Raw genomic sequence first — 19,931 nt, 5'->3', positions numbered from 1 at the left:
GTGCAAGAGGATCTGTCCGTGCTGTTTGTGCCCTGCTTCCTTCGTCTCTAGCGGTGTCAAGAGGAAGCCAGGAGGCAGGGGAGGGGGGCTGGCATCGTGTGTGACCCTCCTGCCCCCCCATTTTTGATTTGTATAATGATGTTTTCTAGACCATGTAATTCCTAGGCAAATGAAACTTTAAGTTCCACCCCCTTCTAACAAGATTGCCCTACCTGAGCCCCTCCTACATTGAAATTCTGAAGATTCTGTGGCTCTCCAGCCATTTATAGGCCTAATCCAAGCGGGCTCAGCAAGTAGCATGCTGCACCCTCCCGTGCAGCCTGTCACTGTGATTAAGCAGAGTGGAATGGGATCAGATAGGGCTAACTTAGCTGTAGGGTAAGACCAAACTTTGTCCCAAGGGAGTTGTTGCTCTCAGGCACAGTCTGGCCCACATTCATTTAAAGCCGCTCCAACCTCTTGGCTTGAAAGATATTATGGGAGATTTGTAGGCAGAAATAGTGCTTCAGCATAACAGCCTGTACATTGTTGGAGCAGCAGGCCACCTGGAATGGTGGCAGGGGCCAAGGGAGGGAAGAGATGGGAAGACCATAAGGAAGAGGATGAGGGTGGTCCCAGACCTCACTCACTGATGCATCTGAGTTTTATCTTTTTTTTTTTAATTGAGGTATAGTTGATTTACAATATTATATTAATTGCAGGTGTACAACATAATGATTCAAAATTTTTATGGATTATACTCCATTTATAGTTATTATAGTATATTGGCTGTATTCCCTGTGTTGTACAATGTATCCTTGTAGCTTATTTACCTTAGGCATAGTAGCTCCTACCTCTTAATCCCCTACGCCTATCTCTTGCCCTTCTCCCCTTCCCTCTCCACACTGGTAACCACTCGTTTGTTCTCTGTATCTGTGAGTCTGTTTCTTTTGTGTTATACTCACTAGTTTGTTTCATCTTTTAGATTCCACATATAAGTGATAACATACAGTATTTGTCTTTGTCTGTTTGACTTATTTCACTAAATATAATATACCCTCCAGGTCGATCCACGTTGTTGCAAATGGCAAACTTTCATTCTTTTTTATGACTGATAGTATTTTGTTGTACATATACCACATCTTCTTATCCATTCATCTGTTGCTGGATACTTAGGTTGTTTCTTGGCCATTGTAAATAATGCTGCTATGAACATTGGGGTGCATGTATCTTTTCAAATTAGTGTTTTTGTTTTCTTCGGATATATACCCAGGAATGGAATTGCTGGATCATATGGTAGTTCTATTTTTAGTTTTTTGAGGAACTTCCGCACTATTTTCCACAGTGGCTGTTGAGTTTTATCTTGAGGGACAGGGCTTCCCTGACCTCATTTCTTGGCACTGGCTCTATGGAAGCTGGGTTAAAGCAGAAGAGGTGTATTTGCCCCATGAAATCTAAATAAAAACGTGTACCGTTATCGACTATCATCCATTCTCAATTAGTAAGCCCTGGAAAAGTAGCACCTGCTTACACACTTCTGGAGAATGAAGAATTCCATGCAGAGTAAGGAAGAAAGGCAAAAAGTTTCCAAGAGAATTTAGTGATCAATCAGCCAATCAATAGATACTTAAGTGCCTACTCTAGGCTCCAAGGAGATGTGATACTACTTTTGTTCTTAGGAAGCCAATTGGAAAGCTGAGACTAACATGCTCACAAAATTGTCCATAAAGAAAGACCAAGTACCCTTGAGACTATAAGCCTCTTAGGAGCAACACCAGGTGTGAGGGGTCACAGATTTTGGCTATCCCTGGCTGCCAAGAACTGAGAAAAATGCTGAATTCTAATTATATAAATTCCCAGGAACTTGCACCTGTTAAAATCCTTCCTGCAAAGATGAAGGTGAAAGGGAAATAATGCTTCCTTTACCATCTCTAATCCACACTTGTAAAAAAAGAGAAAGGAAAACGCTCTCGATCTCATTGTTAGAATTTTTTTAAGTCTGTTTTGGTTTTTCTTTTTTGTTTACACATGTATGTAATATGTGCTCTTTAAAAACATTTAAAAAATACGGAAGTGTAAAATACAGAAAGTAGAAGTTCCCCAGAAAAGCTCTTCCCAGGTAATCACTGTTAATACGTTGATATGTATTCATCCAGAGTTCTTTCTGTGCATATACCATTTGCTGAACTTTCTAAGGGAAGTTACCTGTTTTACTGTGACTAGTCACACATCTATATAGAATAAAAGACAGACTAGGCAAACCACATGTGAGAGGACAGGAATGCATAGTATTACCTATGTCTTTGTTGCTGTCTACTGTACATTCTCTTTTCCTTTTGCCTTCACTCTGCCCTTGTTTCTCTTCTTCCAATGTTTCCACCCTTCTATAAGATTACTCCTCTTACTGTTTTTTCCCTTTCCCTCCTGAAATGATGGTACATTCCTGGTTACCTTCTCCTATTTTTTCGTCTTTGCTTACCCTTCTGCTGGGTTTATGGTTCTGTGTTTACTGTAGTGTGTTTGAGTAAACAGTGTCCTGTAGGGTTATGTGAGACCAGTTCATATAGAAAGCAGTTGGACCACTAAGATCAGAGGTTGAAAATATTTGTGATTTTGACATTTCCTACCTAGAAGTATGAAGCAGTACTCCTTGGTCAGTGAACAGTTATGCAGACTACACTGCAGTAAGAATCTCCAAAGTGGAGATTATGAAATAACAAGGGATTTAATAATAGAAAAAGAAAACTAGCCTGTGTGTCCCTTTTCCCTCTCCCACTCTCCACCTCCACTCCCCAAACTGGCTGACAAACTAAGCAGAAATGCACTACTGCTTAAATTGCATTTCTTAACTTCTACTCGCCTCTCACTCAACAGATTCTGTATTCAGGACGGAAGCTGTTGAAACAAACAAGGGGGCAGATGCTGCCTCGACCTCTCTTCCCATTGAGCTGAGCCCCTCTGTGCTCCCCCATCCACTTTAACCCGAGAATAACCTGTCTGGAGAGCATTCTCCTCATCTGAGGCACACACAGACGTCACTTCGTTTTCCTTTGCTGGAGAAAGGATAAAGGAAGAAAGGCGGCAGCTGCTCCAGGAGCAGAGAGCAAACAAGCCTCACTGTGGTGGCCCCACAGCCTTCACAAAGGGGATTCAGAGAGCTAGGCAAACACACTGCGCAGCCCAAGACTTCTGCACAGATTCACCTGCCAGTATTATTCATTAAAGATCTAAAGAACTGTCCAGGTGAACTGAGAGTCTAACCAAAGCACGTTTTCCAACTGGTCTTTTATGGAGTTGGAAGAGGGAGAATACAGTTGAAGAACTGGAAAGGGCTTTAAAGATCACCTAATCCAACTAGAACCCTACCCCTTCCAATTTTAAGGTAAAGCTAGTGAGGCCCGGAAAGGTCATAGGAGAGAAGATTTGCCCCTTTTCCAGCCTGTGTACATTGTAACACCGGAGGTCTTAAAAATTTTTTGTTTTATAAGACATTTATGAGGCATTTCTTGTAGCATTTTACACACAAAAGCTCTTCAGATGTTCATGAGACCGCATTACACTTTTACTGCATATTTCTCCACAGGGTTAATGAAAAGCCCCCCAAATTATGACATGAAAAATTTCAAAGCATTGGTTTTACATTTAGTGTCTGTTGATTCGTAGGGCCAGTGTGTCAAAGATGGGGACAGTTTGCTTTTGGTAGCCAAATAAAGTATATGGTAAACTATGGCTCCCTGGAGAATCACTTTCCAAAGAAAAGAACTGAGTATAGCCCTTTTTTTTTTTTTTTTTTTTTTTTAAAGAAAGCTCTTTACTGTCTTTTCTTTTGGCAAATTCTGCTTTGTGGAAGTCAGGCTGAGCACAATCTCACTGTTTAAAGGTGCCACTTACCTGCTTCAGATAAACTTGTTTTTAAAATTTCCTTAGTTTACAGTTGTATTTTATTTGACAATTATATGGAGCTTCAGTTGCTGAACAATATTATTTAAACAAAATTTTATATCAAGGTAACACATATTTGGTTTTAAAAAACATGCAATTATAACAAGGTTTACAACGAAAAGCAATAGTCTCCCATCCTACTGTCTCCTAGTTTGACCCGACTCAACCAATTTGAACTGTTTTCGTTTCTAGTTACTGCTCAAAGCCATGCCAATTATAGTTTATTATATTTAGACTCTGACTTTCTTTACACTTTTTTTGTAATTTCCTATTCTAATTTGGACCAATTACTTTTGTGGATGTGTTATTCAGTTGCCATCCTCAGATTTTTTTTATTGGAATCAGAATAGTTTTACTATTTCCTGTACTCCACATCTTACATGCTCTGATTTCACCTTCATGCCGTTGAAATAGATCGACGAGTAACTTCATCAGAAAGTGTGTGAAGTAAGTTTTCTGATTTCATAGATTTCCAAAACCACCTTTCTTTTCTCTCACACTTGCGTGTAGGATTCTTGATTCAAAATCATTTTCCATCAGAACTCTGAAGTCATTGTTCCATTGTCTTTTAGCATGAAGTATGGCTGATAAGGAGTCTGGTGCTGTTTAAATTCCCCTTCCTCTCCCAAGTTTCCCCCTCTGAAAGCTTTTAGCACTTTTATTTTATGCTCAGTGTTTTGAAATTTAATAATGTAGTCTAGGGCTTCCCTGGTGGCGCAGTGGTTGAGAATCTGCCTGACAATGCAGGGGACACGGGTTCGAGCCCTGGTCTGGGAAGATCCCACATGCCACGGAGCAACTGGGCCCGTGAGCCACAATTACTGAGCCTGCGCATCTGGAGCCTGTGCTCCGCAACGGGAGGGGCCGCGATAGAGAAAGGCCCGCGCACCGCGATGAAGAGCGGTCCCCACTTGCCGCAACTAGAGAAAGCCCTCGCACAGAAACGAAGACTCAACACAGTCATAAATAAATAAATAAATAAATAAATAAAAGAACGTGAATTTCTTTAAAAAAAAAAAAGCAAACTGGGCTATTCATTTAAAAAATAATAATAATAATGTAGTCTACACGTGGATCCTTTTAGATAAGTGGTATAGTGGTTAAAAACGCAAGTGAATTATACTGCCTGGGCTAAAATCCTATCTCTGCCACCTACTAGCTGTGTGATGTTGGGCGAAATAATCTCCCTCGACCTCACTCGAGGAGGATACCACGTGTGCCTCTGAGGGTTGTTGTGTGAACTGAGATGACCGTTACGAGTGCTTAGCAGATAGTAAGTGCTCCATAAATGTTAGTGATGATTTAATCCTGCTCCACCTTCAGTGAACTCTTCTCATTTGAAGATTCATGTCTGCCACTCTGAGGAATTGTCCTCCCTTTCTTTGATAATGTCCTTCTGTTTGCTTTTCCTGTCTGAAAATAAGCCAGCTATCAGATTTCCCACATTGATTTCTCTTTTCTCTCATATTTTCTCTTTTTTGATGTTCTGGGGAATTTCTTCAACTTTATACCCCACGTTTCTGCTGCTTGAATTATAACAATCATTTTAAATTTCTAAGAACTCTTTCTTATTCACTGATTGTTCCTTTTTCATAGTATTGTTTTTATTTCACATATGCAATATCTTTCCCAAGTCTTATTTTGAAAACATAAAAGCATAAAGGTTGAAAGAATCACATAGTGAACACCTGTATATCCCTCCCACCTAGATTCACTAATTTAAAACTTTTGTCATATTTGCTTCATTTCTGTTTATGTACATATGTCTGTGTATGTATGTGTGTGCCATTTACACAAACATACTTTTTTCCTGGACCATTTGAATGTCAGTTGCAGATGTCATGACTCTGTTCCTAAATAGTTTAGCATGTGACTTCTAGGAATAAAGACATTCTCCTACACAATCACAGTACCATTATCACAACGATGAAAATTAACAAAATTCCATATCATCTAATACAGAGTCCATATTCAAATTTCTCTATTGTCTCAAATGTGTGCAAAATGTACCAAAATGTAAAATGTCCATGCCTTTTAAATTAATTAATTAATTAATTAATTTTTGGCTACATTGGGTCTTCGTTGCTGTGCATGGGCTTTCTCTAGTTGCGGTGAGCAGGGGCTTTCCTTGCAGTGCACGGGCTTCTCATTGCAGTGGCTTCTCTTGTTGCAGAGCATGAGCTCCAGTAGTTGCAGCACGTGGGCTTCAGGAGTTCCGGCATGCAGGCTGTAGAGCGCAGGCTCAGTAGTTGTGGCACACGGGCTTAGTTGCTCTGCGGCATGTGGGATCCTCCTGGACCAGGGCTCGAACCCCTGTCCCCTGCATTGGCAGGCGGATTCTTAACCACTGCGCCACCAGGGAAGCCCCCCAAAATGCTCATGCCTTTTCACTCAGCGATTCCATCACTATCTTGCATACATACCCCCACCACATGTACAGAATGAGGTGTACGCAAGAACGTTCACTGTAGCACTGCTTGTAAGAGCAGAAGATAGGAAACTGCCTTAAATGTCCATCAATATAGGATTGGGTTAAACACATTGAAACCAAACTATGGAATAAATATCCAACAGCTGTTTAGAATCAAGGTGTTTAGAATTGAAGTGTTCTGATATGCACTAATAAAGATATGAGTTAAATTTAACTGGAAAAGATTCCAAGTACTGCATGTAGTATATCAACATTTGTGTTAAAACAAAAAATGATGGCTGTCTGCAAACTGATAATTAACTCTGAGGGACAAAAGAGAAACTGGGAAAAGTAATTGCCTCTGGATAAGTGACTTAGGTGACTGCGTGGAAGGGAGGGCAGTTTACTTCTTATCAAATACTCATTTTGAATTTTGTACTATGTCCATGTTACATAATAAAAAACAGTCAGTGCTTAATGTAGGTGAATCTTCAATCCCATATAGCAGTGGTTCTTAACCAAGGGTGATTTTGTCCCCCGGAGGACATGTGGCGATGTCCGGAGACATGTTTGGTTGTTACAGCTGGAGGTGGGGCTAGTACTGCCGGCACCTAGTGCGTAGAAGCCAGGGGTGCTATTAACCAGCCAATACACAGGTCGGCCTGGCAAAACAAAGAGTGATCTGGCCCAAAATGCCAATAGTGCTGAGGTTGAGAAACCCTGCTGTAGAGCAATTCTTCTGCATGATAAGGTTTGAGAAGAGCTAAGCAAGACTAAAGGAATAAACAAAAAGAAAGTCATGTGCATATGCCTAAGTATTATCATCGTGCCTTTAAGGTACTTCATATTTCTAGTAGTTTAGGAGGATGGTTGGAGAAGTCCAATATGCTCTTGTTTGCATAGCTGATTCCAGATTGATACAGTATTATGCTTCTGTAACCTTAGTTGGTGTTAATAATTTTAACTGTTGTGAACAGCAGTATGGTCACTTTAAGAATGAGGTCAGGGCTTCCCTGGTGGCGCAGTGGTTGAGAATCTGCCTGCTAATGCAGGGGACACGGGTTCGAGCCCTGGTCTGGGAAGATCCCACATGCCACGGAGCAGCTGGGCCCGTGAGCCACAATTGCTGAGCCTGCGCGTCTGGAGCCTGTGCCCCGCGACGGGAGGGGCCGCGATAGAGAAAGGCCCGCGCACCGCGATGAAGAGCGGTCCCCGCACCGCGATGAAGAGTGGCCCCCGCTTGCCGCAACTGGAGAAAGCCCTCGCACGAACCGAAGACCCAACACAGTCAAAAATAAATAAATAAATAAATAAATAAATAAATAAGAAAATCCTTTAAAAAAAAAAAAATCAACTTGAATTTAAAAAAAAAAAAAGAATGAGGTCAGACTAAAGTCCATGATTTCTGGACTTTAATCTGTAAGTACACTTGCACATGTATGCACAGCACATGTACAAGAACATGCATTGCAGCACTGTTTGTAACGGAAGATACTGACACAACCTAAATAATAGGGGACTGGTAGAGTAACTTATGGTATAGCCATACAATGGATACCATGCAGCCATAGCTCTAATGATCTCCAAGATATCATTAAGTTTAGGGAATTCCTTGGCGGTCTAGTGGTTAGGACTCGGAGCTTCCACTGCAGGGGTCCCAGGATCAATCCCTGGTCAGGGAACTAAGATCCCCCAAGCCATATGGCACAGCCAAAAAAACAAGAAAAAAACAAAAAACCCCAAAACCAAGATATCATTAAGTTTAAAAAGCAAGTTAGAGAACAATATCTGTAGGAGGTTACCATATGATACATAAAAATATATATATATGCTCATTTATGCATATATCTCTGAAAGATATGCAAGCTCTCAGAAATAGTGGTTGTTTCTAGAGGACTGGGGCAAGGAACTTTTCACAGTATGCCCTTTTGCATTTTTGTACTGTATGCATATTACTTTTTAAAAATTTATTTATTTATTTATGGCTGTGTTGGGTCTTCGTTTCTGTACAAGGGCTTTCTCTAGTTGCGGCAAGTGGGGGCCACTCTTCATCGCGGTGCGCGGTCCTCTCACTATCGCGGCCTCTCTTGTTGCGGAGCACAGGCTTCAGACGCGCAGGCTCAGCAATTGTGGCTCACGGGCCCAGTTACTCCGCGGCATGTGGGATCCTCCCAGACCAGGGCTCGAACCCGTGTCCCCTGCATCGGCAGGCAGACTCCCAACCACTGCACCACCAGGGAAGCCCACATACTACTTTTTATATATATAGACAGCTCTGCCTAAGTCAATGAATTAATGCACTGTGTAACACCACTGCAATGCATAATACAAGGAGAATGAAATATGTATTAAAATAAAGATGTAAAGGCATATGGAAACACAGAGAAGTTGTAGATGTTGAAAAATTGAAAATGTTGAGAGGAAACGAGGAACTTCAAGCCATACTTCAAATGAGGCACCAATAACTTGTCATTACAAATAAACATCCTTTTTCCTAACACTTCTTCCTATAGGTTATAAAAACAAGAGGGCAGTTGGGGTATTTGTCTAGTGACTAGGGCAAACATGCAAGTGAGGTATTTCCCAGATGGTGATGAAAGAAAAGCCCCTCCTGGCATGCTTAAGACTTGGTTGGCCTACTTGATGGAAGATGAGATGGAGGAGTGGAAGCCAGGAGCCTAGGGTATATAGTCCTAGCTTTGCCACTAATTCACAGTGTGACCTTAAGCAAGTGAACCTCTGGATCTATTGTCCATCTATAAAATGAGAGTGTAGATCCTAAAAGACAAATTTAAAAAATCAAATGGAAAGGTTGGATTAATAACTACAATTGTGTCCAAGCTAAATCAACTTATGAAATTCCTGTTTTAAAATATACCTTAGGGGGCTTCCCTGGTGGCGCAGTGGTTGAGAATCTGCCTGCTAATGCAGGGGACACGGGTTCGAGCCCTGGCCTGGGAAGATCCCACATGCCGCAGAGCAGCTGGGCCCGTGAGCCACAACTGCTGAGCCTGCGCGTCTGGAGCCTGTGCTCCGCAACGAGAGAGGCCCGCGCATCGCGATGAAGAGTGGCCCCCGCTTGCCACAACTGGAGAAAGCCCTCGCACAGAAACGAAGACCCAACACAGCCAAAATCAATCAATCAATCAATCAATCAAACATACGCATCTGATTCAAGATCCTCATTAAAAAAAAAAAATATATATACCTTATAACATTTTGAAATATTTTGTTGATATGCTAAGGTATTTCAAAGGAGCTTAATAAATAAATGTAAGAGTGTTTTGTCTATGGCTTCCAAGTCACTACAGGAGTGCAATAAGAAGTAGAAAGGAGAGGGAGTGACAGATTCTGTTTGGGAGACTGAATAAGTAATTCTAAGAGAGAAAAAATCAAGTGGATAATTCTTATCAGGGAAAAAATTTCACAAAAACATGGAAAAATATTCAGCCTTCCCATTAAGCAAAAGGAATATAAATTTGAGGCTTTATACCTATTGAGGCAAGAACAAAATCAACATCCCGTACCACTGAATTCTGTTAAAACCAGTATACACATTAATATCTGTTAGTAATTTACAAAGCATTCTGGAAAATATGGCATGTTTATATAACTGAGCCATAGAGATATTCCTACGTTTTGACTCAGTAACTGCATTTCCCAGGAATTTATCTTGAGGAATACTTAACAAATACAAAAATATATATACACGAAGACACGAATTCATTTGAATGTTGTAATAATAAAAGAAAAAAACCTAGGCAAATGGTTTAATATGGGCACATCAACATGAAATATTGTACGTCTATAAGAACCATTTTGAACACTAGAAATGTTTGTTAAAAAGAAAACGCTACTATGTTCAATGTATATAGAGATAATATATAAATATAAAATAATTTCATTTAGAAGGAAGAACTATGTATTTAATATTCTTGAACTGGCTTTTCAATTCTAATAAAAAGAACTTAAGAATAAATTTGAGGAAGTAAATCACTTTGACCTCTGAGGTCTGTGATTCTAATAATTCTCTGATACGGCACTGGAGGCTTTGCTGTGAGCTTTCCTTTAGTAGGCAAGAAAACAGATCAGATAAATCTTCAGAATAGACAAGACTCTGGTACAGCAAGCTGAGGCCCCTGCAATTTGGAGACAGGGACATATAGTGGGTTTTTTTTTTTTTCCTCTCACACATAAACTAACGTATAAACTGAATTTTGTGTGATTTATAAAAATACTTTTAGACATATACTACACCTACACCCACATCTGAGTAGAAAAGCTTAAGAGTGATGAGAAAAGATGTAAAAAGGATTAAGCACAGGTCTTAGAACAGGGAGGGAGCCTTGAGATAATTCTACTACAACCTCATTTTACAGATGAAAAACACTGATGCTTAGAAAGGAAACATGATATTACACGTAGAGAAAATGAAACTTGGAGAAGATCGGGGAAAAAAATATGAGTAGTGGACAGGGGAAGGGAAAAAGGTAAAGGCAGCAAGTAAATACAGTCAATGTGTATGTGGGTGATAAAGCGGAGGAAGGCTACTACCACAGGGTGAAAAGTGACTGCTAAGACCTAGAAGGTGGCTGTGTTAGGTTTCACACACGGTCCTGTACATCTATGCTGGTATTTAATTAGCCTGCACAAGGTGCAGATCTAACAGACGTACTCTTCTAACTCACAATGAAGGTACAGCCTTTCAAGTCCGAAAGATTAATGCTAAACGAGATCTTTAACCATGGAACATAGAACACTGTTTAAAAACAATGTACAGAAATCGGTATCACACTGGCTTTTTCTGGTTTCTATATAAAAAAGGATGTTGAAAGATAATTTATTTAGATCGTACTGATTTTCTTCCTCCGAGCTCATTTTTAGGTATCAATTGTGACTTTTCAATAAAAAAATTTTAAATCTGCTAATTTAGATGGAAAACAAACTGTTTTCATATAGTTTCAGAAGGACTTTGAACTGGTTCATTCTATCTGTACAAGTTATGTACATGCATATACTTTCAGAAATCAACAGATTTAATCTACATGTAAGCTTCTGAGATGAGATTGCCTGAAACGTTTGCAACACTCTCATTTTAAGGGGATGGTTTAGTGCCATTGGTATGCTGCTGGCCACAGATATTTTGTGTCCAGAGGGTACTAGTTACTTTCCTTCTCCTATGTTTGACAGATTTTACTGATGGAAAGCTGATCTAAGGATAAGACAGTGCTTGTCCAAGTTGGGATTTTGCCTTGAGCATTGAACACATCAGATTTTAAAAGTAAAGTTCAACTTACATCTCATTTTTGATGTTATACAATATGTGGCTTACTGGCACACATTAAAAAATCAAGCTTTTACTTTTAATGACTGTATCAAGCAACTTATTTAGCTCTACTTCAATAAAATAAAGACTATATTAAGCAATTTATCATTACTTTGTTTTTTTCCTTGTTGGACTTCAACATCTTGGTAACCTTATATCAAATCACAACAGATATATACCTCATTTTACACAAGATATATTTCAACAATGGTGTGTAAACTGGATTTATGAACTGATTTCTATCTTATATTATTATTTATAAAATGTTTATGGTAACCTCCAAATTATCTTCAATTAATATTTGATGCCAAACATTTAGGTTTTAGGCTGTATTTAGTTTCCCTTCTATTACCCGCAGTACTCCCAACAAGTGGTTAATAGTTTATTTAAAACAACTCTATACTAGGAACATTTCCTACTTAGAAAACTCACATAGTGAGACCAAGATTACTAGGAAGACCTTAAAGAAATGTGTTTATTTATTTATTTATTTATTTATTTTATTTTTGGCTGTGTTGGGTCTTCGTTTCTGTGCAAGGGCTTTCTCTAGTTGCGGCAAGCGGGGGCCACTCTTCATCATGGTGCGCGGGCCTCTCACTATCGCAGCCTCTCTTGTTGCGGAGCACAGGCTCCAGACGCGCAGGCTCAATAGTTGTGGCTCACGGGCCCAGTTGCTCCGCGGCATGTGGGATCTTCCTAGACCAGGGCTCGAACCCGTGTCCCCTGCATTGGCAGGCAGATTCTCAACCACTGCGCCACTAGGGAAGCCCCAAGAAATGTGTTTTAAAGGTGCCAGATGTAAAATCTTAGAAGCAAAGTGTGGGAGGAATGATAGTAAAAGCTTAAAACCTAACGTTTTTTAACAAGACTGAAGAAGTTTATCATAAGTATTTAGGAATCATATCAGTACACATTAACATATCACAACTAAGCATTTATTACACTGTTTAAGAAGGGAAGCAAGTGCAGTGGTATTTCAGAAGCTATATCTTTTTTTAATGTAATATATGCTCATAGACTCTAAACAGTATTTTAAAATATACAATCTCTCCAAAAGAAAATATTTAACTAAAGATAACTTTTAATGTAAGTAAAATGTTACAAGATTTTAAAATTAAAGTCATCATCTGATTTTTCACAACACATGTACAGAAATTTTCAAACTTCCTGTACAGAGAAGTATAACCTCTACTCTTGAGCAAGGCGTTCAATAACACGTCGATAATCTTCCACAAGTTCCTGAAAGCTTTCTTCCAGCTGTTCATGTTGCATGCTTATTTCTATTTGGTTCATCTGGTTTGTCAGTTCTTCTGGTCTGAGACATTTTCTCATTTTAGCAAGATCTCTCTGTTTTTTCTAAGCAACAAACACAATTATTGGTTAGACTAAGAAAACTAATAAAATTCTAATATAAAGAAATATAAGTCTCCAATGTTAAAAATAATAGTAGTAGAAATATGCCCGAATTTGTCCCATACAGTTTTTTCTTAAGGAAGCCTAAACATAATGTTAACCGTGAATTATAAACTCTCTAAAAGGAAGGTTCCAGAAGACATGTAATTTGTGTCAATTAATGGTAAATATAGATATGTGACTAACAGCCCCCTCTCCAAAGCATAATAAAGAACTGGCCAGTATAGACACTCAAATACTTCTTTAATAAAAAAAAATATATTAACTGAAGAAAGACAACTGAGATTAAGTGCTATTGTTTCATCTCACTATTTAATCATTAATTACATTAATTTTCATTCCAAACTGGCTTCTGCCACTAGGCTCATTTTTGAGTTCCCTTACCCAGAGATGTATTTATGGACCACATGTTAATTTCAACATAAACTGTTGGAAGAGCTTCAGAAAGATGAGCCCAAAACTGTCACATTTTAAAAAACAATATTAACTAGCATTTATTGAGTCTCTACTGTCCAGACATACATTATCTTATTAAACCCTCTCCATTTTACTGAGAAGGAAACCACCATGCTGAGGAGTTTGCACCACACTGAGGGGCTGGTAACAACTTTAAAACAGGACACTGTATCAGAACAATACTGTTAGTAATGCTGAGGACAGGACTGGGGTGCCAGGTCAGCAGCTCCTGCAGCGCTTCAAGTAAGAGATGATGAAAATCTAGACCAAGTCAGTAGCAGCAGAGATGGAAGGAACAGAACAGATTTAGGGAAGAAAACACTGGGTGATGTGGGGAAAGAAGAATGAAGAAGGACTCCAAGATTCCTGGGTGGGTGGCAACACTGCATTATATAAAACACTGTAATATATGAAACCTTCGTACATTTTGAAACTGTTCTAGATTATATCAATCCTCTTTTATTAAAGCATATAACGAAGAGCTAACCCTACATAGAGATCAGGAATCACATATATTAACTCATGTAATCCTAACAACTCTATAAGATAGGCACTATAATTTTCTTCAATTGATAAAGAAAAAAAAAGATGCAGGAGTTAAATAACTTACAGAGGTAGTAAGCTGAGAAGCCAGGATTCAGCTCCTAATGATCTGCTTGGAAGTCTGTATTCTGAGTCCCTATATCTAACTGACTTCCAAAGACATTTAAAAAAAAAACACACACAAAACCCTAAAAACGATATCTTAAATCCATCCTAAAAACTAATAAATGTCCCCTTAAAGGAAACCCTAATAATTCCGGAATATAGACATATACAGTGCTTCTCAAACTTAAATGTGCACAAAGATCACCTGGGAACCTTGTTAAAATGCAGATTCTGATTCAGCAGGTCTGGGGTGGGGTGAGATTCTGCAGTTCTAACAAGTTCCCAGGTGATGTTAATGTTGCTGATCTCCCCCCCACCCCGACACCCCCCCACCCCCAGCACAGCTTGGGGGATCTTAGTTCCCCAACCAGGGATAGAACCGGTGCCCCCTGCAGTGGAAGCACAGAGTCTTAACCACTGGATTGCCAGGGAATTCCCAATGTTGCTGATCTTCTAACCACACTTTGAATATTCTACAGAAGTGATGAAAATTCAAATTTATTGCTCCCAAGGCCTGGAAGGACAGTATATTTCTTACTCTTCAATCATGTGGATGATAAATGCTTTGTTTCTGCTGTAAAAGTTATTTTTTCTGCCAAGAGGCACAACTGCCCTATATAAGAGCATCTAAGTTAAGGAAACAGCTCAGGAACTAAAGGGTCATGCATCCAAAAATTATTGTGGTATGTGGTAGGAATAAAAGCTATTTTTCTAAACTGCTAATAAGTTATAACATTTATGAAATAATCTAACCATACTGCTTGAATATACCTCCAATCATATTAAATTCTTATATACAATAGAACCATATTAATTCTTAAATATTTCTTGACTATCAATTCTGTTCCAAATAACCTACAGAATGAATCATGTGCCAGTAACATACTGTTTTAAATTATCTTGTTTTTAAATCTCTAAGAGTGCTTACTTCCCCAATTTATCTCCCCCTTCCTTGCCACCTTCAATTTCTTCATTGTCAGTTTTTTTCAGATGGATGTCAGAATTAATCTCTATTATAATTTTTATGAGCATGGCAGTACATCTCTGAATTAAATTTAAGAGTTCTAAGTACCTTGGAATAAAAAATACATGTACTAGCTTTATGGAAAAATGTGAAACTATTACATAGAAGCTCCTCATGAGCATGTAAACTGTGGTTCAATTTTTAAAATAACTTGTTTATTGTTCAGGAATATTAAAATAATTTTAATATTCCTGAAACTATATATACACAACACTTTGTATATGTATGAAATATTACAAATTAATCTTTTAAATAATGTGTTTTAAAAAAAACCTTAAAAAAATAAACTGGGACTTCCCTGGTGGCGCAGTGGTTAGGAGTCCGCCTGACAATGCAGGAGATGCAGGTTCGATCCCTGGTCTGGGAGGATCCCACATGCCGTGGAGCAACTAAACCCGTGCGCCACAACTACTGAGCCTGCACTCTAGGGCCCGTGTGCCACAACTACTGAGCCGACATGCTGCAACTACTGAAGCCCAAGCGCCTAGAGCCCGTGCTCCATAACAAGAGAAGCCACTGCAATGAGGAGCCCACACACCACAATGACGAGTAGCCCCCGCTCGCCGCAACTAGAGAAAGCCCATGCGCGGCAACGAAGACCCAACATGGCCAAAAAAACCCCAAAAACAAACAAACAAAAAACTGATTTGGGGAACACCTCTATCCAGCAAAGTGACATACATTGGGAGTACAAATTAAATACTGAAAGACAGAACTCCTTAAGACTGAAATAGACCTCCTGTAGGCTCAGAATAATTCTCACCCTCCAAAAACAAAAAGTTAATTCCTTCATAGATTAGGGCTGTTGATAATTTTAATTAATGCAGACAAATTAATTAAAGATGGTATTAGTGTCAATTTATTTATGTTAACATTTGGCTTTAACACATGTAATGTGTTAAAGGTCCAGAAAACAATTCTTTCTTCTTGCCTAGTTTTCACAGGTTCCAAGAGGGTTTACAAATATAATCTCAAAAATGCCACCACCTCTAAGGGTTCCTTAATTTCTATCTGCTGAACTAGTCTCTTTTGTGAACTAAAGAGATAAGGTTCTTCTGTAAGAATTTAAAAATAGTAATGGTGTGGAGGCATTGATGAGTCCTAAGACTTCTCAAAAGATTATATTTAAAAACATGTACAATGCATTGTATTTCTTTCTCTTCAGTTCCTCACTATGGAGGCATTTCCATTTTAGAGGAGCCTAATACCCAGACGTTAATAAACTGTGGACACTCACACAATTAGTAAAAGGTAGAACTAGACCTCAAGATGGAGTTTTCTGATTCCAAATCCAATATTATAATAATGATTCTAAATTTTATACTTGTAAACCAATTATGAATTAAAATATGCCCATGAAACAATATAAAAACTTTAATGCTAAAACCAAGCAGCTGCACCAACTTTTCTTTTTTTAGCCAAATTGTTCAAATTTATTTTTTGAACACCTGAAAATTACTTCTGTACTACAGAGTTTCTTTTTGTGCTTTTAAAAAATGATTCTAGTTAATATAGGTTATTTTTATACCTTCTTGGCACTGATACAAATGAATTATCAGTGTTCAGAGAACTTTTAAAGTAAGGTACAACTACTTCTAATAGCTACCCAAAAAATTTCTTAGTGGAACAGTGTGATTAAGCTGATACAGAAATTTGAGCCCTCAAATAAAGGCAGCACAGAATTGGTGGACTTTGCTATCAATAAATAATTTCATACCTCAGTAATAACTTATGACAATCTAAATTAGAATTTCTTTTCATAAAATATGTTGAAGTAAAAATGTAAATTCTAAACTCCAAACTTTCCCCATTTGGCATACACTTTAAGACCTAAAAAAATTTGAAACCACACTCAATATTAAGCAATTTTACTTTATTCTTAAATATAATTTTGCATTTGAGAATGCTGTGATAGCACAACAAAGTATATGAGTATCAACTTGGAATGACAAATTGGAGAAAATCACTTGCGTACATTCAACAAAGAAATCTTATAACTCCTCCCATGCCTATAGGGCATTCAACTATTTCTAGGCTTTTACTAAGTTTGTGGTACGTTTTCAACCACATTGTGGCTATCAACCTGAAGTAGGGGAGAGGACCCTCAAGATTTCTTGGTTTTCTCAATGAGAAAGAATACTGGATAACTAAACTCATTAAAATGTGCATACTATAACTAGGGTTTGAGCAAGTATCTGAAGAATTTATAATTTGTGTATGAGCTTTAGTGCAAGGATGGTGATACCCATTTTGGCTGTTAAGAATTTAAAGAGTTTAATAACCAGTCTTTGGTTGTCTTTTAGATAAGGTGAACTTTCTGGACAGGTGAGGATACTTAATATAAAAAATCATCATTCTTTGGGCTTCCCTGGTGGCGCAGTGGTTGGGAATCTGCCTGCCAATGCAGGGGAAATGGGTTCGAGCCCTGGTCTGGGAAGATCCCACATGCCTCGGGGCGGCTAAGCCCGTGTGCCACAACTACTGAGCCTGTGCTCTAGAGCCCGTGAGCCACAACTACTGAGCCCGCATGCCACAGCTGCTGAAGCCCGCGCGCCTAGAGCCTGTGCTCTGCACGCAACGGGAGAGGCCACTGCAATGAGAAGCCCGTGCAACGCAACGAGGAGTATCCCCCGCTCACCGCAACTAGAGAAAGCCCCACACACAGCAACGAACACCCAATGAAGCCAAAATAAATTAATTAAAAAAAAAAATCATCATTCTTTAAGAGTAGACAATACTTGCTTTTATGAACTACAGAAATTCCCATTGTTTGGCATAACTTCATGACTACTGTATATACTTAGAATTCATCCTCTCTCATTTGCTACATCTGCCTATATAAAATATCACAAGAATCTGAGATGCATAATTCAATAAATTATTTTACTTTACTAAAACAGTTTTAATACTCTTAAATGTTGTCAGGATAACACCTAATTATATTGTTCTACATGCCTAATTTCATCATAAAGAAATTTTCTAGCTAACAAATTAATATTAGAGATCAAAATCTTTGGAAAGTACCATTTCTACCAATTTTCTGATGTTTCTGAATTGATAAACATAAGGATTGATAAAAGAATAAAATGTTACTTCGGACAATTTTTGGGAACAGAGACCATTATAATTTATTACAACCTGTTATATGCAGATGGTAGTTCATAAGATAGAAAATCAATCCATTAAATTGCTTAATAAAATGGCACTATGAAGAAAAAAACATATATATGAATTCGAGATACAAGGATGTATAGTCATAAGCAAATAATTATTTTTATATACAGAATGTGATATGTTTAGAATTACAATAACAAATTAGGAAATACGGCTGCACTGCAAACAAGATGTGATAAAGGAAAAGAGCTGGGATTCAACGAGTAGTATGACCTATATACCATCAACATTCAAAAGACTGCTCTATAAAGCAGAATCTATGATAAATAAAACTTGTATTAATTTAGAAAAGTCAGGGACTTCTCTGGTGGTCCCATGGCTAAGACTCTGCGCTCCCAATGCAGGGGGCTTGGGTTCAATCCCTGGTCAGGGAACTAGATCCCACATACCGCAACTAAGACCCAGCACAGCCAAATAAAATAAATAAATAAATAAATAAATATTAAAACAAAGAAAAATCAGAACTATGTGTACTTGATATATTAAGTACTCATTATTAATTGACTTTCTCCTTCAATCTTAAGACAGATTCGAATTTGTCATTTATGTTCCCAGCTATTGTGCTGTATAAGCCTCTAGGTATAGTGTATTCAAATGCAGCAATCACATGTCAGGTGCTCAATAATTAGTTGTTGAATAAATAAATGAATATTCTCTCCAATCAGATTACTGTCCAGCTACAAGAATCACAGCAAATCCTCCTCCACACAAGCTGGCGTGGACAATATCTACCTTAATAATGGCCAAATGATGATGAGGCCAGACCTGATCTAGGAGGGGAGATTTTTGAGCTAGAGGAAAATAAAGGAGATGAAAAAAAGCGGGGGGAATGGAGCAAGAATAACAACAACAACAACAACAACAAAAGAGGTAAACAACACTAAGTTGCAATTTCAGCTATGGTCAAGTATAGAGGTTACAAATGGCAACCAAGGCCATATTTAGGAAGAAAGGAGCAAAGGTAAACAGAATATATATGACAAATGGGAAGAAAATTAGAAAAAACTAACAAGATAACTTTGTTAGGGAAGATTCTGGGCATTCAGTTTTTAAAAAGATGCATACAAATGAAAGAAAAAAATAACCATGAGTAGACTCTCCTTGGGATTAGTTTTTAAGTGAATGGAAACAGATTTATAGCTTACATTGGAAAATTATGACAGGGAGAATTCTTATAACTAACTGGAAGAATATTTTCACTTTTGTAAAAGTTAATTTAGCAAAACGATTTGGACTCTCCCATACACTGGCATTTGCTAGATTTTCTTCTTTATTTTAAACAGTGACAAGAATATAATGTTTAAGACTCTTGAAAGTCCTACCTTATATGGGCTAATTAGTCTTCTTTTAATATCCAGTCTATAGCTTCTGTATTGTTCAGCATCACTCATGTCAGTTACCAGTAGTCGAAGAATTTCATAAACCCGTCTGGCATGTTGCTAATAAACCAAACAAAAGAAAAATATGAACATTTCAAATTACAAAATAGTAACACTTTCCCAAAAGAACACAGCATATATTGAATATCTGTCATAGGCCAGAAATTGTGCTAGGTGCCA

General features: G+C 38.2%; 2 protein-coding genes across 3 annotated transcripts in view; one reads left to right on the top strand and one right to left on the bottom strand.

Annotated features, from left to right (window-relative positions):
- SLC25A12 (solute carrier family 25 member 12) overlaps positions 1–19,931 on the top strand; it is a 185,385-nt gene that overhangs the window by 4,553 nt on the left and 160,901 nt on the right. The window lies entirely within an intron of this gene.
- Positions 12,571–19,931, bottom strand: part of HAT1 (histone acetyltransferase 1) — a 48,681-nt gene continuing 41,320 nt past the window's right edge. For both annotated transcript variants that reach the window (XM_007183273.3, XM_007183274.2), the window contains exons 10-11: positions 19,695–19,811; positions 12,571–13,013 (exon numbers count right to left, since the gene is read on the bottom strand). In XM_007183273.3, coding sequence (XP_007183335.1) covers positions 12,846–13,013; positions 19,695–19,811 — 285 coding nt within the window. In that variant the 3' untranslated portion in view covers positions 12,571–12,845. The remainder of the gene's footprint in view (positions 13,014–19,694; positions 19,812–19,931) is intronic.

Source organism: Balaenoptera acutorostrata, chromosome 8, assembly GCF_949987535.1.
Source record: "Balaenoptera acutorostrata chromosome 8, mBalAcu1.1, whole genome shotgun sequence".
Taxonomy (NCBI): domain Eukaryota; kingdom Metazoa; phylum Chordata; class Mammalia; order Artiodactyla; family Balaenopteridae; genus Balaenoptera; species Balaenoptera acutorostrata.
The sequence above is the reverse complement of the archived record's forward strand: the minus strand, read 5'-3'. Positions and strand labels throughout refer to the sequence as shown.